This window comes from Topomyia yanbarensis, chromosome 2 (assembly GCF_030247195.1).
Source record: "Topomyia yanbarensis strain Yona2022 chromosome 2, ASM3024719v1, whole genome shotgun sequence".
NCBI classification, from domain to species: domain Eukaryota; kingdom Metazoa; phylum Arthropoda; class Insecta; order Diptera; family Culicidae; genus Topomyia; species Topomyia yanbarensis.
Genome location: NC_080671.1, coordinates 136615896 through 136630986, shown reverse-complemented (window position 1 = coordinate 136630986; position 15091 = coordinate 136615896). Strand labels below are relative to the sequence as shown.

Genomic DNA, 15091 nt, shown 5'->3' with positions numbered 1-15091 from the left:
TTTTTTGTGTTTTTAATTTTGTATTTGATATACATACCTATATCTTTTAGTTTACATTACACATTTTACATTTTGGCGATTGATCCTTTGTGCCAAACACCGTCGCTTTTTTAATGAAGAGCAACTCCAGCGGAATAGCCCCAGACATTTGCATTTATCGTGTTAGTTACTCTAACAAGTTTTATTAGTTGAATGCCCAATACAAAATCCAAACTGCCCAGGTAAGTAAAAAAGGATTCTCATTGATATGTGACATTCTAAATAGCTAAAAGTCTAGTCTAGTCTGCACATACACAGCCAATACATGTGGGGATCCTCGAAAATTGCAGACATTCGCCTACAATTTTTCTTGTCAACATTAATGTTTGTGGTACATATGGTATGTGAAACAATCATTAAAGCGGCCAGGCCAACCGTGCAGCGTACCAAATGAAGATAATTCAAAATTATACGGCAATCAAATGATTCATTTAATGAATGATTTAATCAACGAATTGTTTTGAATCTTGAACAAGGAAAAAACGTGGACAACCGTACCGACCGTTTCAATATAATGGGGGTTTGATAAATCGTTGGGAGTGACTTGGCTAAGAGGGATAATGTCACTCCTTTGGTCCTAAGTTCCTGGGATGGGGCAGAGGTTATTAAACCTGCCCTGCCTATAGAGCCAAGGTTATAGCGCCTTTACTCACTCGCTGGAATAATGATAGAGAAAATTGGCGAAATCGATTGTTTATTAATAAACATAAAAACGAAAAAAAAACCCCTCAAACAGCCCCGAGAACAGAAAAAAATAAATATCCCATAAAAACAGGATTTCAATGACTTTCCTGTTTAGTGCGTGTGTGTGAGCGCAGCCAAGTGAAATTCATAAAAATTACAAAGCAGCATTGATATTCTGTGTTCGCGTGTGTTGTTTCACAAATTTCACGAACGCTCGCGATTAACAAAACGATTAATGAGAAGCTGACTGGACTGGATCAAATTAGCTCACAACTGAAGTCTGTTTGCTATATCGAAACCCCCTAGTTTCACTTTATTAAAACACCAATACTACCTTCAATAGCCATTTAACTGGGAATTTCCAAGACAATATCAAGACACTTTTCCATGATCCATGAACTCTCCCTTTTTTGTGTAGCCGGGAATTATTTTTTCTTCGACCATCTCTAATTTGCATGTCAAAAAGTAGTCGGATCATACAGTCCCTCGATTGTGTAGGCTATGTCTAAAAGTATTGAATTAACGTCTTAGGATTATATCTACCATCAGTTTGACTCGGATGTATCACAGAGAACAGGTTTAACGATCTATTCAAATGTAGATCCTCTGAGGGGGTGGGCGTAGCGTAGTTGGTAAATCGATTGCCAACTACGCTACGGGGATTAAGTCTCCTCAGTCTTTCCTAGCCATAACATCTACAGTCGTGATTCGCTGGTTGGACACTATTTAACAGGACCGCTTTTCAGTTGGACCTCCGCTAGTTGGACAATTGTCCAACTAAAAAGCGTCTGAATGTTAAAATCTTATGTCAAATTTACTTTGACATTCAATCTGACAATTATTAGAGATGTGAATAGATGCAAATACACTACTAACGTCTCCTTTGGAGGGTTTTTGACATCTGTAAGTCGGTCCAACTAACGAATCAAATTCGTTAGTTGGACAGAGGTGTGGCCCAACCAACGAATCACGATTGTATAACTCTTTATATCGGCCACCTAGCTTTATTATATGTTCTAGTAAAATGTTCCAGCACCTGCAATATTTCGAAATAAAAGAAAAACTGTGTGAGTTTTGTCAAATTATTAGCTTTATATTTTTTTTCTATTAGGGGAATGATTTTTGAGAGACAAAAAAGTACGCATTCTAAAAACAGTTTCATGTTGGTGAAATTTATAGTAACTAGTATTTAGTATGGCCTCCGTTAGCATTAATGACACCTGCAAACGTCGGAGCATACTTTCTACGAGGTTTTGTAAGTACTGACAACAATTTTGATCCAAGCTTCTTCAAGGGCTGAAAACAATTTTGCTTTATTTGTGACATCTTCCTTGTCAACTTGTTGATGCATATTATGCGTACTTTATTTTATCGCGTTCTCGGATATACAACTTTCAGCATTACTCGGGCGAGCTCATTCTCTGGTCGAACGTCGGAGCGGAAACGATAGCAGTAGCCGATAGGCATATTAAATTATGCAATGCACTGCGCGCTGCTCTGCACACCTCAACTGGAGAGTCCGGCACTCAGTGTTAGTTCTAGTTGTGCGCATACCGTTGCGATGACTCTAGTACCGCGTTGCTTTTTACCGACGGTTCTCAAATTTGGAAAGCCGATTGTTTTGAGCTTCAGGGAACACCTTGAAACTCGGTGTATTTGCACCCGTACACTCTCTTGCTGATTTCAGCGCGTGTCGGAAAGATTTGATTTATTTAGGTACTCGTTGCGCATATAAGATTAAAATCGTGGCTAATTGATTCGTGCGTATTGAAAATGTTGAGTCCTAGTTAGCCCGACGCCATATCGTAACCCTACCCATTTGAAGTAGTCTTTTAAAACGGTTTGTATTGAGGGATTCCATGAGAAACCGGCCGACCGCAAAATATGACCATCGTCGATTCGAACGAAACTTGGCAGGTGTGTTCGCTGTATGAATCTCCATGATATTCTCTGGCAATTGGAATATTTTGATACAAGAGTAATTTTTCAAAAGGGCGTAAACGTTTCTACGTGTATGAATTTCAAATTTTTTTTGTTCGATTACTGTATTTTATACAGCAAAACTATTTGAGAACAAATTACAGGGAATGAATACTTCTGTCCGAAAAAAATATACACTGAAAAAAATGTTGTGTCATTTTTCAAAAAAACAAAAATTTATGATAAAAATTTAAATTGCGAAAAAACCCATTTTCTTAAATTTTTTATATTTTGTTACCAAAAACCTAAAGAGAAAAGAAACATTTTGATTGTGATTGCATGATGGAGAAAAAATCGGTAAAAAAGTTTTTCTAACAATAACTTCGTACATGTTTTTAAATTTCATACTAATTGACATACAAAATTGTAATTTTATTACAGAATATAATTCTAAGCACCATTTAAAATCAAAATGCATTTAACAAAAATCTTCCAAAATGCGATAGTTTTCGAGATATTTGAAATTTTGCTACTTCAAAAACAATTAATTCGTGTAATTATGCTCTTTTTAAAAGTTATTCGCGTTAACCCATCAAAAAATGTCAAAAATTTAATGTTTATCGTTTTAAAGACGTAAAAGCAACCTTTTTAGTGTATTTGGATCATGGAGAAGCTTTCAATAAAAAAGTTTTCCTAACAACAACTTTTGACATTTTTTTATAATTCTTACTATTTGCAGTCAAAAATACAATTTTCTTTTTGAATATGATTCCAAACGCCATTTTAAATCGAAATGCTCTTAACAAAAAATTTCTAAAATGTAGTAGTTCTCGAGATATTTTAACTTTTGTTTTAACAACACAATTATTTTGTTTTATTACGACCTTTTCATTAATTAGTCGCGTTTCTCCATCAACAATAATAGGTTTTTCAAAAGGCCCGTAAACTTTTGTGCAACTTTCTCTTTGACATCAAGGCGATATTGTAAACCATTTGAAAGTTGCTTGAAAGCAACCAAAATATATTTCAACCATAGGGTCTGTTGATTAAACTATATAGCTGAATCATATGTTGGTTGTTTTCATGTAACTTTACAATGTTTCACAATATCGCCTTGATGTCAAAGAGAAAGTTGCAGGAAAGTTTACGGGCCTTTTGAAAAACCTATTATTGCTGATGGAGAAACGCGACTAACTTATGAAAAGGTCGTAATAAAACAAAATAATTGTGTTGTTAAAACAAAAGTTAAAATATCTCGAGAACTACTACATTTTAGAAATTTTTTGTTAAGAGCATTTCGATTTAAAATGGCGTTTAGAATCATATTCAAAAAGAAAATTGTATTTTTGACTGCAAATAGTAAGAATTATAAAAAAATGTCAAAAGTTGTTGTTAGGGAAACTTTTTTATTGAAAGCTTCTCCAGGATCCAAATACACTAAAAAAGTTGCTTTTACGTCTTTAAAACGATAAACATTAAATTTTTGACATTTTTTGATGGGTTAACGCGAATAACTTTAAAAAAGAGCATAATTACACGAATTAATTGTTTTTGAAGGAGCAAAATTTCAAATATCTCGAAAACTATCGTATTTTGGAAGATTTTTGTTAAATGCATTTTGATTTTAAATGGTGCTTAGAATTATATTCTGTAATAGAATTACAATTTTGTATGTCTATTAGTATGAAATTTAAAAACATGTACGAAGTTATTGTTAGGAAAACTTTTTTACCGATTTTTTCTCCATCATGCAATTACATTCAAAATGTTTCTTTTCTCTTTAGGTTTTTGGAAACAAAATATAAAAAATTTAAGAAAATGGGTTTTTTCGCAATTTAAATTTTTATCATAATTTTTTTTTTTTTGAAAAATGACACATTTTTTTCAGTGTATATTTTTTTCAGACATAAGTATTCATTCCCTGTAACTCGTTCTCAGATAGTTTTGCTGAATAAAATACAGTAATCGAACAAAAAAAAAATTGAAATTCATACACGTAGAAACGTTTACGCCCTTTTGAAAAGTTGCTCTTGAGTCAAAATAATCTTATTACCTGTGGAAAATATTTAGTCTTGCATGACGATGAAACGTGTAAAGTTTCATTAGAATCTAAGATGGTCGGTCACGATTTTAAAGATTTGCGGACGGATCTTCGTGGAATTCCTCTATTAAATTTAACACATTGATCCAAGTGGTAAAGCGAAAATCGAAACGCGATTCAAATAAATTTCGTTAATTTAAAGTCATTTAAACTAATAGAAAGAAATATATTGTAATTTAACTAGAAGTTGAATTTTATCGACTCAACAAAAGTAGGTTTCAAATCAGTTCTTTGAATACGTAATGAATAAATTTTTAAATAAATGCATATCATATGCATGGCTTCTCACTGTCTAAGTAGTGGGTGGGGAAGGGGAGTGGGTGGTAGGTAAATGTTTGAGCGCGAACAAAAATCTTTTTTTGCGAATTTTTTTAGAACTTTGGGTGCAATGAATTGACCTAAACTTTTGTGTATTATAATGTATCATTTCATTAACATTCTGTAATTTTTTTATGCAAAAATATCGATAAGCGACTCGGAAACGAAGCTTTTTGTAGAACATCTCTGGAAAAAAAACGCGATTTTCGGCGTTACCCATTTAAAAACTACTTAACCGATTCACTTCAAATTTTGCATACACATTCTATGTAAAAAATACGTTGAGTTTTCAAGATAATTTTTCGATTAGGGGTTTTTTTACGTGTGAACTGTTTGGATTTTTTTGTGTCGAACTAGTGCTAATTTGAGTACTAGTTTAGATACATCGTCTAACTAGACACCCAGATGGTGCTAGTTACTGACGAGATGAATTCGAAACACAAAAAAACAAAACTTAATTTTTGTTTTTGTTTTGTGAACTTAAGTCACGGTTTCCGCCAAGTTATTTCTAATTCGATTCCCAGTACGCGAACTAGTTTACAACTTTATGAACTTCATTCATAAAACCAAATGTTGACTCATGATTTTTTCATAGATATAGGAATATTATTCACAAAAATCAGAATATTCGGGTTATTTTCTCGTGAACTATTTCACGAAATTCGGAATTTTATTCATGAATCCATTCAATCCTCGTGAAGTAGTTCATGATCCCTAATATATTAGTCACGATCCAATATCCGTGCTCGTGAAATGGTTCACAAAATCATCAAATAATATTCATGTATTCGTGAACTGGTTTATGATTCCTAATATATTAGTTACGATCCAATATCCGTGCTCGTGAAATAGTTCACAAAATTATGAAATATTATTCATGTATTCGTGAACCGGTTCATGATACCTAGTATAATAGTCACAACTTACCATTCGTTTTCGTGAAATAGTTCACGAAATCATGAAATATTATTCATGTATTGGTAAGCTGGCTCATGATACCTATTATAATAGTCACAATCATTCGTTTTCGTGAAAAAGTTCACGAAATCATAAAATATTGTTCATGTATTCGTGAACTGGTTCACGATTCCTAGTACATGATTTACGATCTATCTAGTATCTATCTATCTAGTATCTATTTGCGTGCTTGTGATATTTAGAAGATATCCCTAATCATTTACAATTTCAAGCAACATGGATATGAATTTTTTACGTGAACTCTCACAAAATTTGTAGTATTATTTTTGGATTCATTTTTGTGCAATTCACTTTTTCATGAAATACCCAGCTCCTAGCGATTTACTGGTAGTGAATATAAAAAAAAAATATTAGGACCTCGAACATCGTTATTCATTTGATAAGGTTCATTGTGATATCCGGACAGAAAACGAAAACTGCACTGAGAACCCCAAATAGTGTGCGTGCTGTAGTTCACCGAACAAGATATCGCGGATGAGTCTTGATAATGATCCAGTTCATATTGTCACGTTATTCAGAGTAAAAAAACCATTAGTAACGAAAAAATAGTAGATCACGATAAGGTGAAGAGAATTTACGAATACCACGATAAAACTGTTGATATTATGAACATTAGTTACATTACTCTTTGAAAGTAAGCTATAAAATAAAATATCATGATAACATGAACAGAAATTACGAAAATCGTGATTAAGATCCTGAAATCATGAACACAAATCACACAACTAATGACCATTTATATAAAAATACGTTTATTGGTAATTTTTGATAAAAAACATTTTGCTGTTGTAGCATTCTTGTACTGAGATCATCTGGATTACAAGCGAATGTCACAGCCATTTCCACATATCCTTTTATGTTTTTGGAACCATTATGCTACATTTTATTTTTCGGGTTGCTTGCAGTACTGGCAAGGATAAATTAGGGTTACCAACCGTCCTTATTTTAAAGGGCATGTCCTTAATTTAGATGATTTGGGAAAGCGTCCTTAATTTTACTTCAAATGTCCTTAGTTTTAATCTCAATTCATGTTATATTTGAAATCAATTAGATTAAATTCACTCAAGCGAATGAAACATTTTACACTCCATTTTAGTTGTTCACTTCCTTATAGTCTTTTGATTTGTTATGTTCAGATTAATGATTCAAAAACATTGATTAATTTTATTGCTTGAAGAAAAGTTACAAACTTAACTTTTCATGTTTCTCATCTTGTTGAGCGCTGACAGAAAAAAAAACGATTTGTCCTCTATTTCGAACCATCGAATTTTAAACAGCTATCACTTTCTAGCACAGTCGGCAAATTTCTTAGTTACTTCATGGACTTTAATCAATAAGTTCTATACTTAAGGAATAACTTTGATTTTTGGAAATGAAAATGCAAAAAATAGGATTTCTCGTACTAATATCCAAACAAATTTCACATTTAACACGGGATGCCACGGCCTAATATTCTGCATAGTTTCTTAGGACCCCAGAAGAATAATAAAGCGCTGTTCTAAAAAAAAATATTGGAAATCTTTTCTTAACACCACTCAACCAAACACTTCATCATCTTTGACTAAAATATGAGTAAAATTTGTTAGTCTCGGTCAAAATTCAAGATGTCCTTATTTCGCTATCAGACCATTTGGTAACCCTAGATAAATAGTAAATATAGATACACAACACAGTACCGAGAGGAGAGCTTTGGAATTGAGACAGTGCTATGCACTTGACGCTCATTGGCACAACAATTTACAATAGCCAAATTTGTATCAAAGCAAATCTCTGCACTTTTTACGAGCTCATTTTCGATAGAATGTTTGTCCTAGTAGAGGCGGTTGAAGCAGGGGAGGGGGTGGTAAACAACACACGTCTTACCACATGAGTACCTTAGCACCTTTATTCACTACACGATTGTGCCTTGACAGGGGGTGGTTTGGGTTGTGTTTTATCATATTTTCCGGTAGCCGAGTAAGAGAGATTCGTTGCCATAGCAATCTCAACGTTTACCTGTTTGATGCTGAGAGTTTTTCTCTCAGAAAAGCGCAGACTCCAGAGATGCTGAAGCTCATCTCATTTAGGATGTTTTGATGTTGGTCGGTATGATAGAGAGTCAAAGGGATGTTAGGGACCTAATGTGCTAGGACAACTTTTACTTTCCGTGCGTGACAAAGTGCATCCTTTCAGTGCTTTGACCAAGACTCAGAGGTTTCAGTTAGTTGGAGCCCGGAGATCAGCGTGAGAAGATGTGTTTTACCGAAACGATATGAGTATCTGTTTCCCGTATTAGTGGAGGTTGGTTGGCTTTTAAATAAGCGTTGAGTAAACTGTCTGCAATTTTTCAAGTGGAAAAGATTTTAGGGCTGTTAAATTTATTCTATTCAGGGAAAAATGTGACTAAACTTAACACAAGCAAAGTAGGCGAATCTATATAGAATTTGTTGTTGTGTGAAGTGAAGAAAATCCTTTCCCTCAAGGGATGTGAAAATCTCTTGCTGTAGTGCAAAACAAAATAAAAAAAACACTTCGCATTGAAGAATAAATATGCAGACCTAATTGCTGAGACGCCTTCAGGGCGGTGAGACTGTGCTGAAATATTCGACCAGAAATAAATACCTAGTTCGCAAAAGAATCTTTCTCCAAAGACGTGACAATATTGAATTATAGTTGAGCCTACATTCATTTCTCTTATTGTGTGCTCCATTCAACTACGGTAGCAAGAGGTGGGAAATCGAAAGGTAACGTTGAAAGCAGCAAGGACATTGCCTCGGTGGAAACGCCTGATAAACTCTCACAGGAAAACTCACATGACTAGAACAAGGTAAGTGGAAGATGATAGCCTAGTAGAGGGTATGTACGGGTGTCAAAGTCCATCTCGTGTGACTGACACAGTATTGATACAATGACTTATTGGAAGTGGATGAGCCTCTGATTCAATGGTATAAATATTGATTAAAACAAAGAGAGCTTTGAAATGCAACTGATACGAAAGAGATGTAAATGTGTTATTTTGATTCCCATAAAATGAGTGTCTGGGATGGGTCGAATTCCATGAAGATGGTAGCTAATACTACTCAGACGCTACTTTTGACCCTCATTTGCTCAACTTTTGTTGCTGTGCGGGAGACGTTTCGCCTGGTGAAATCAGAGAATCTAATAGCATAGCGTACATTCCGAGTAACGCGAATCCTTGTCGTGCTGTTCTTTTTGGTATTTCAGGTCAACCAACTGGAAAAACATCATAATTTATTTACAGTTGAAGAATTAACTTCATGATGCGTGTGTTGGAATTTGTTCGCGAATTGAGGATTATTGGTTTATGTACTGAAATAGAAGTACAATTCGACAACTGTCTGTTGGTATCGTGATAAGTTTTGTAGGAACGTGTCCAATGGAAAATAGACAGAGAAAAAATGACCGGAGCGGTCACCCTTTTATTTGACACGCCGAGAAAAAGATATGTCCTCAAGTAGGAATCGAGCCTGCGATCTCCCAGTCTTTAGTTGGGTGCGTGATAAGGTATTTACAGTGCGTAAAAAGTTTATCCATCCCCATAACAAAACCAGTATTTGTTCGATATTCTCGACAAAATCATAGGTATTATATTTTTTTTGCATTTTTCTTTTTGTGAGACCCTGTACTATTGGAAGTAGTGGGATGTGATGAAAAGGCGCAACAAAAGTTTATCCACCCTAATGTAACTAGTTCCATTTACGCATACACAAACAAGTTGCTGTCATTCTATTCAATCTTAACATTGTACTTAACTCGACAAACATGTGATTACGGCTTAAAAGCCAACTGTCAAAGTTCCGAACAAATCGTTACTCACCAATCACAGATGTTGGTAGTAAACAAAAGAGAAAAGTTTTCTCTTTCGTTAACTGCTGTGAACTGTGTTCAGCAAGTAACGATTTGTCCGGAATTTCCTTTCAAAGAGAGTTTTAACAGTTGGCTTTTAAGCCGTAATCATATGTTTGTCGAGATAACAGCTATATATCATCACTGGAATTATGAGCACAAAAGAATTACTCAGATTTCTGGGCAAAATTTCAAATGATAGAGAATTTAATTGAATATTCAAAAATACATACCAAATCCTAAAAAAATGTCTATAAAAACTCCCGGGATGCTTTAGTTTCACAAGTATTCTAAGCTATCCATAAGCTCAAAAGTAGTGATTGGCTTATAAAAACAAATCATTTGGGTTGGCCAAATATTAGAAATCAAGAAATTGGTTAAATTGTTTTCCCAACGAAGCAAAATCATGTTTTATGAGGCACTAACATAGCTTAAGGTAAATGAGATAATGAGCTTAAAATGCACTTGATGCCGGCAATGACGGGTGTTCAACAAAAAAAGAGAATTTTCTCAGTCACTATTTTTTTTTCAACGTATTCATTTCTTTTTAATTAAAAACAACATTTATTCTTCAAAAAACGTCAATGTATATTGGAGAAAGGGCCCTGGTCAGCCGTACGGCGCAACTTAGTCGCGATGCTCTCACAAGAGCGCTCGACGGCACTGACGTCCATCTTCCGGATACAATTCCGGATCCTGGTGGTCAACTGCTTCGTATCCTTGCCTCGCCAATTATTTTTGTACACTAGGGCACTGAGGGAGCCGAAAAAATTCTCAATGGGACGGCACTGGGGCAAGTTGGTTGGGTTCCTTTCTTTCGGCACGTACGGTATCTTCTTCTGCTCAAGATACTTCAGCGTCTTCTTGGCGTAATGGGAAGACGCCTTGTCCGGCCAGAAGATGCTCCTTTAAGAACGCAGAAGAATTTTCTCAACACAATCCTCCTGGTACACTTGTTGATTGATGGCCAGACCGCTCGGCATGAACCACGGCTAACTTTTTTTTCAAAAAATTTACACTTTTGAAATTATGCCGACAAAAATGGAGCAACTATTTCTTCGAGTGCCGAATAAACGCAATCAACTCTCCAACACAACATCTCCACTTCCTCTCGTAGTCGCAAAACATAGAATCGATGAATATAATTCGTCGAAAAAAGATCGATCTCGCTCTCGCGCATACCCAGCCGGTGAGACCGAAACAGCTAACGACCGACAAGAAAGCTTGATCATTGTGGTTGGAACAAAGCCATTGCAATATTCGTCTCAGTGCTGTGTACCAAAATTCCCACGTGAGTGCAAATAAAGCTAATGAGTGTGATCCTTAAGACCACCTAATCCACTCCTTAAGGCCTCGGAAGGCATCATCATCACCCGACATCCATCTCGCATGGAGTAGATTTCGCCACTTCGCCAATGAACTCTCGACAAGTTGCATAGAACCAGGTACACACACGGGACGCCACACCGGCAACCAACAGCAAGTCGCACAATAGGTGAGAAAACACAACCTCAAAGTGTCAGTCCCAGCTGAAACCCTCTTTTGCGCTTTTAGTGTTTGTCTCTTTTGATGGGAAGAATCAGAAAATCATCCTGCAATCTAATAAAAGGCCTTCATCAGAGGGCTTTTTCTTTTTAGCCCTAAATCGTCAATTAGAAACCGAGAAGCGTCAGCGCACAGGGTTGCCAATCGTGTCAGCGGTCTCCAAGCTCCTGATTGAATGGTCGATGAAGGGCACATCTGACCCAAAGTGTACCCGTGATCGAGAGAGAAAGTGCCAATCTAACCATCGACAGGGGAGGTCAAAGTCGGTGCAGCAGTGCGACGCGGAACCAAAGTGCAAGCGCGACAACACACCGCCTTGTGATCATCAATGGTGCATGAGAGTGTTGCGTAGCAGATCGACAGACCAGTGCAGCCTTGCGTCGAGACATCTTCGCACGACACGTGCCCTTGCTCGTGGTAACGTTTTGTATGCAGCTGCGGAAACATTTCATGAGGATTGTGCAGCCGTGAGGACCAATCATCGTCGCTTGACAGAATCAGCCAATCGATCGACTTCGTGTATGCAGTAGGCAGTGACAGTACGGGGCCCCCACCGATGTGAAGAAGTGAGTGATGATTAGGCATAGTAGAGCATGTATCGATTAGAACGAACAATAGAATGTAAGCTTATTCAAAATCCTCTTATCTATTACTAAGCAGCATTCCCTCTTTTACTCTTCCGCTCACCGCTAATTGAGTCACCTTTGCTTTCGAGTCAGTTGAGTATAGCTAGTCGGTCGATTACATTGAGACTTTGAGATAGCATTTCTACTGGTGTTGAGCGACTCACCTTGATTAAGGGGAAAATGTAACAAAAATTTATGCTTAAACTTATATTTTACTTCGGGGGCCGACTTGTCGCTGGAATTGAAGCTGTCATTTCCTGGAATGTGAGTTTTCGAGAGTGGAAAGTACCTTCGTCGTCCAGCACGAACGACGTCACGCGGTAATTTTTCGTCATCCACCGGCACTGCGATTACATGATCGCTATCTGCTCACCCGTGTACTCAGGGGACCGAGACTTCTCCGACAGATGATGTCCTCCATCTTGAGGGTTCGGTGAATCAAGGTATGGGGGCAGTGATATTTTCGGCCCGCGTCACGCAAACTCGTTCCGTCCTTGTTGTCGAACAGCTTTTTCAACGCTTCCTTCTTCGTCATTATCTTTGCCGGACGGCCGCTACCGACATGTTTTCGTCTCGAAGTAGTCTACCGTAAACTTTTTTCCACGATGACCATGCGTTTCGTAAAACCATACAACACTGTTCCAACTCCATCTTTGATTGAACTGACTGCACCCGAGTCCATAGAGCAATTCTCTTGGAGAAAAAAAAATTTACGCTCTTTACTTTAATTACAGAAAGGTATTGAAATCATTCTCGTTTTCTATTGAACACCCGTTAATTAGTAAAATTAGTAAATTATTTGGTAAATATGCAAATTAAATGTAAAAATAGAGTTATAGAGTTCTTTGGACACAAAATTTTTTGAACTAGAAAACGTGCGTCATGATTAACTGGATACCTACTCATTTTTTACGCCTGACATCATACACACCATTTTTTTTTCTTTCAGTAAAATACTGAAACTTTTCCGGCATAGCATCACAGCAAAAAAAATCATGTAACTTTACGTCTAGCCAGATGCTCATAAAAGGAGCGTGTGAATTAAACTTACATTTTATTACACGTAAAAATGTGAGATGTTCGGCTTTTTCTAGGTCATTCAGTCTGAGTTTTACATCAAAAGAGTCGCAATATTCAATTTTACATATCATAGCATGTAAATTCCTATTATCGGACAGAAAAATACGTCGCTGCGTTGTTTACGTCAAATGTAATTTTCATTTTTTCTAAGAGTGATCATTTGCCAAGAGTTCACCTTTTGAATTTTTTTACGCTGATTTTCAGTAAAGTTTCATTATTTTGCTAAAAATCAGCAAATCTATAGAATTTGATTGGCGAAACAATCAGTGAAAGAACGGCAATTAGGCTGTGCACGCTGACGAAGTCGACATAAAAATGACTTTTACTGTGAGCCGTGTTTACCAACACTGCCACTAAGCTGTGAAGCAGTGTTTGTAAACACGGCTCATAGCAAAAGTCAATTTATGTCGACTTACTGGTCGACTTTATCTGCGGGCATAGGCTAATTTTGCTGGGTTTGAGTGAAGCAAACTGACAATTCGTCAAATTTTGACAGTTTTGAATTTCTGAAAATTCAGCGAAATATTAGCTTTGTTCCAGTACACGGAAGTCACTCCGGAGTAAACAGGAGCAAAAAATACTTGCTCTTTTTTACTCCAGTTTACTACCAGAAGAAGGAAAAAAGAGAAGAAGAGAGTACAGGAACGATTTTCTTCGAAGTACTTCCAGTTTCTCCTGGTACTGGAACCAACCTATTTTTGTTGGAGGTATTGCTGATAGTTCACCTTGTCAAAATTCAGCAAAATTTTGCTGATATTCAGCAATTGAAATTTAGTGTGTTATCAGGCCCAAAGAATAATATTTTAGCTTTGTTCAATGCAATTCCGGTTGCCAATGAAAATTGATCTCGAGCCAATATTTGTCTTTTTTATCAAATTCTTCTGGTAAAACTACTGATATTTAACCCTACAGTGGTTTCGTGACTTCTATACGTAAACGGCTTTGTGGGGTACATTCGTACCCCAGAACTAAAATTGCACCGGACAATGTCTAATTTTCATTGGATTTATAATTAAATTGGATAGTTTTATTCTAAAATCATTTTTAAACTATCCTGTTCAAAAATATTCGTGTTTTGTCTATTTTATTATGTATTATTTCGTTTTTTATAGAACAAGTCTTTAAAACACGTCAAAATTCCCTTTTGTACTTAACATTGCTATAACTCCGGTAGTTTCTAACCGATTTTGAGCATCTATACGGCGTTGTGAAGATTGTTTAATTGCCTTTTGAAGACGTAGTCAAAAACTGGTCAAAAAGTGTATCTATTCCGATGCTTTTTTGAACACCAAACAATATGCAGTAACGGTGATAAAGGAAGGCGTCGAAGGATGAAGTAGAGCCGTATGAAAAGTAAGAATGTTCTAGAGCCTGGGCTATAGAACATGACGAATCGAGTGGTGCTTGGTGTATATTAAATACAAATCATATTCACGAATGTATTTTGCCTCTTTTATCCACAAAAGCAAAAAAAACGATAACGATCCAAGCGCTTTTTCTAGTTACTTTTCTATAGTAGTTTTATTATATCAAATAACAGATTCTATTGTTCAGCAATATTGAAGTTTATACAATTTCACACAAGTTTAACGCTTACTATGTATTGATATTTCGCTTTTAAAAAAGATATAATAATCCGAATCATGTACACATGACAAAACACTAACGTAAACGGTTTTGTAGGGTACATTTGTACCCCAGATAAACTTTAAGCGGGCACTGTTAAGTTGGTCAAGTGAAACAAATAGTTTGAACCTACTTTTATGGAAGTTTAATGATCAAATTGATTTATGATAAGGATTGCTTGCAGTTAAAATAAACCGTAACGGAATAACAGGGATTGCAAATAGCCCTGGGGTACAAATGTACCCCACAAAACCGTTCTAGGGTTAAATACTACTCCAGTCTTTAAACCTCATTGAAGCATTTAATTCAGAATTATTTGCAATGTCAA

At 36.1% G+C, this 15091-nt stretch overlaps 1 protein-coding gene across 1 annotated transcript in view; it reads left to right on the top strand.

Moving 5' to 3' along the window:
• The first annotated feature begins 8232 nt into the window (after positions 1–8232).
• Positions 8233–15091, top strand: part of LOC131681457 (uncharacterized) — a 37703-nt gene continuing 30844 nt past the window's right edge. The window contains exon 1 of the mRNA XM_058962255.1: positions 8233–8846. Within this exon, the coding sequence (XP_058818238.1) occupies positions 8833–8846 (14 nt within the window). The 5' untranslated portion in view covers positions 8233–8832. The remainder of the gene's footprint in view (positions 8847–15091) is intronic.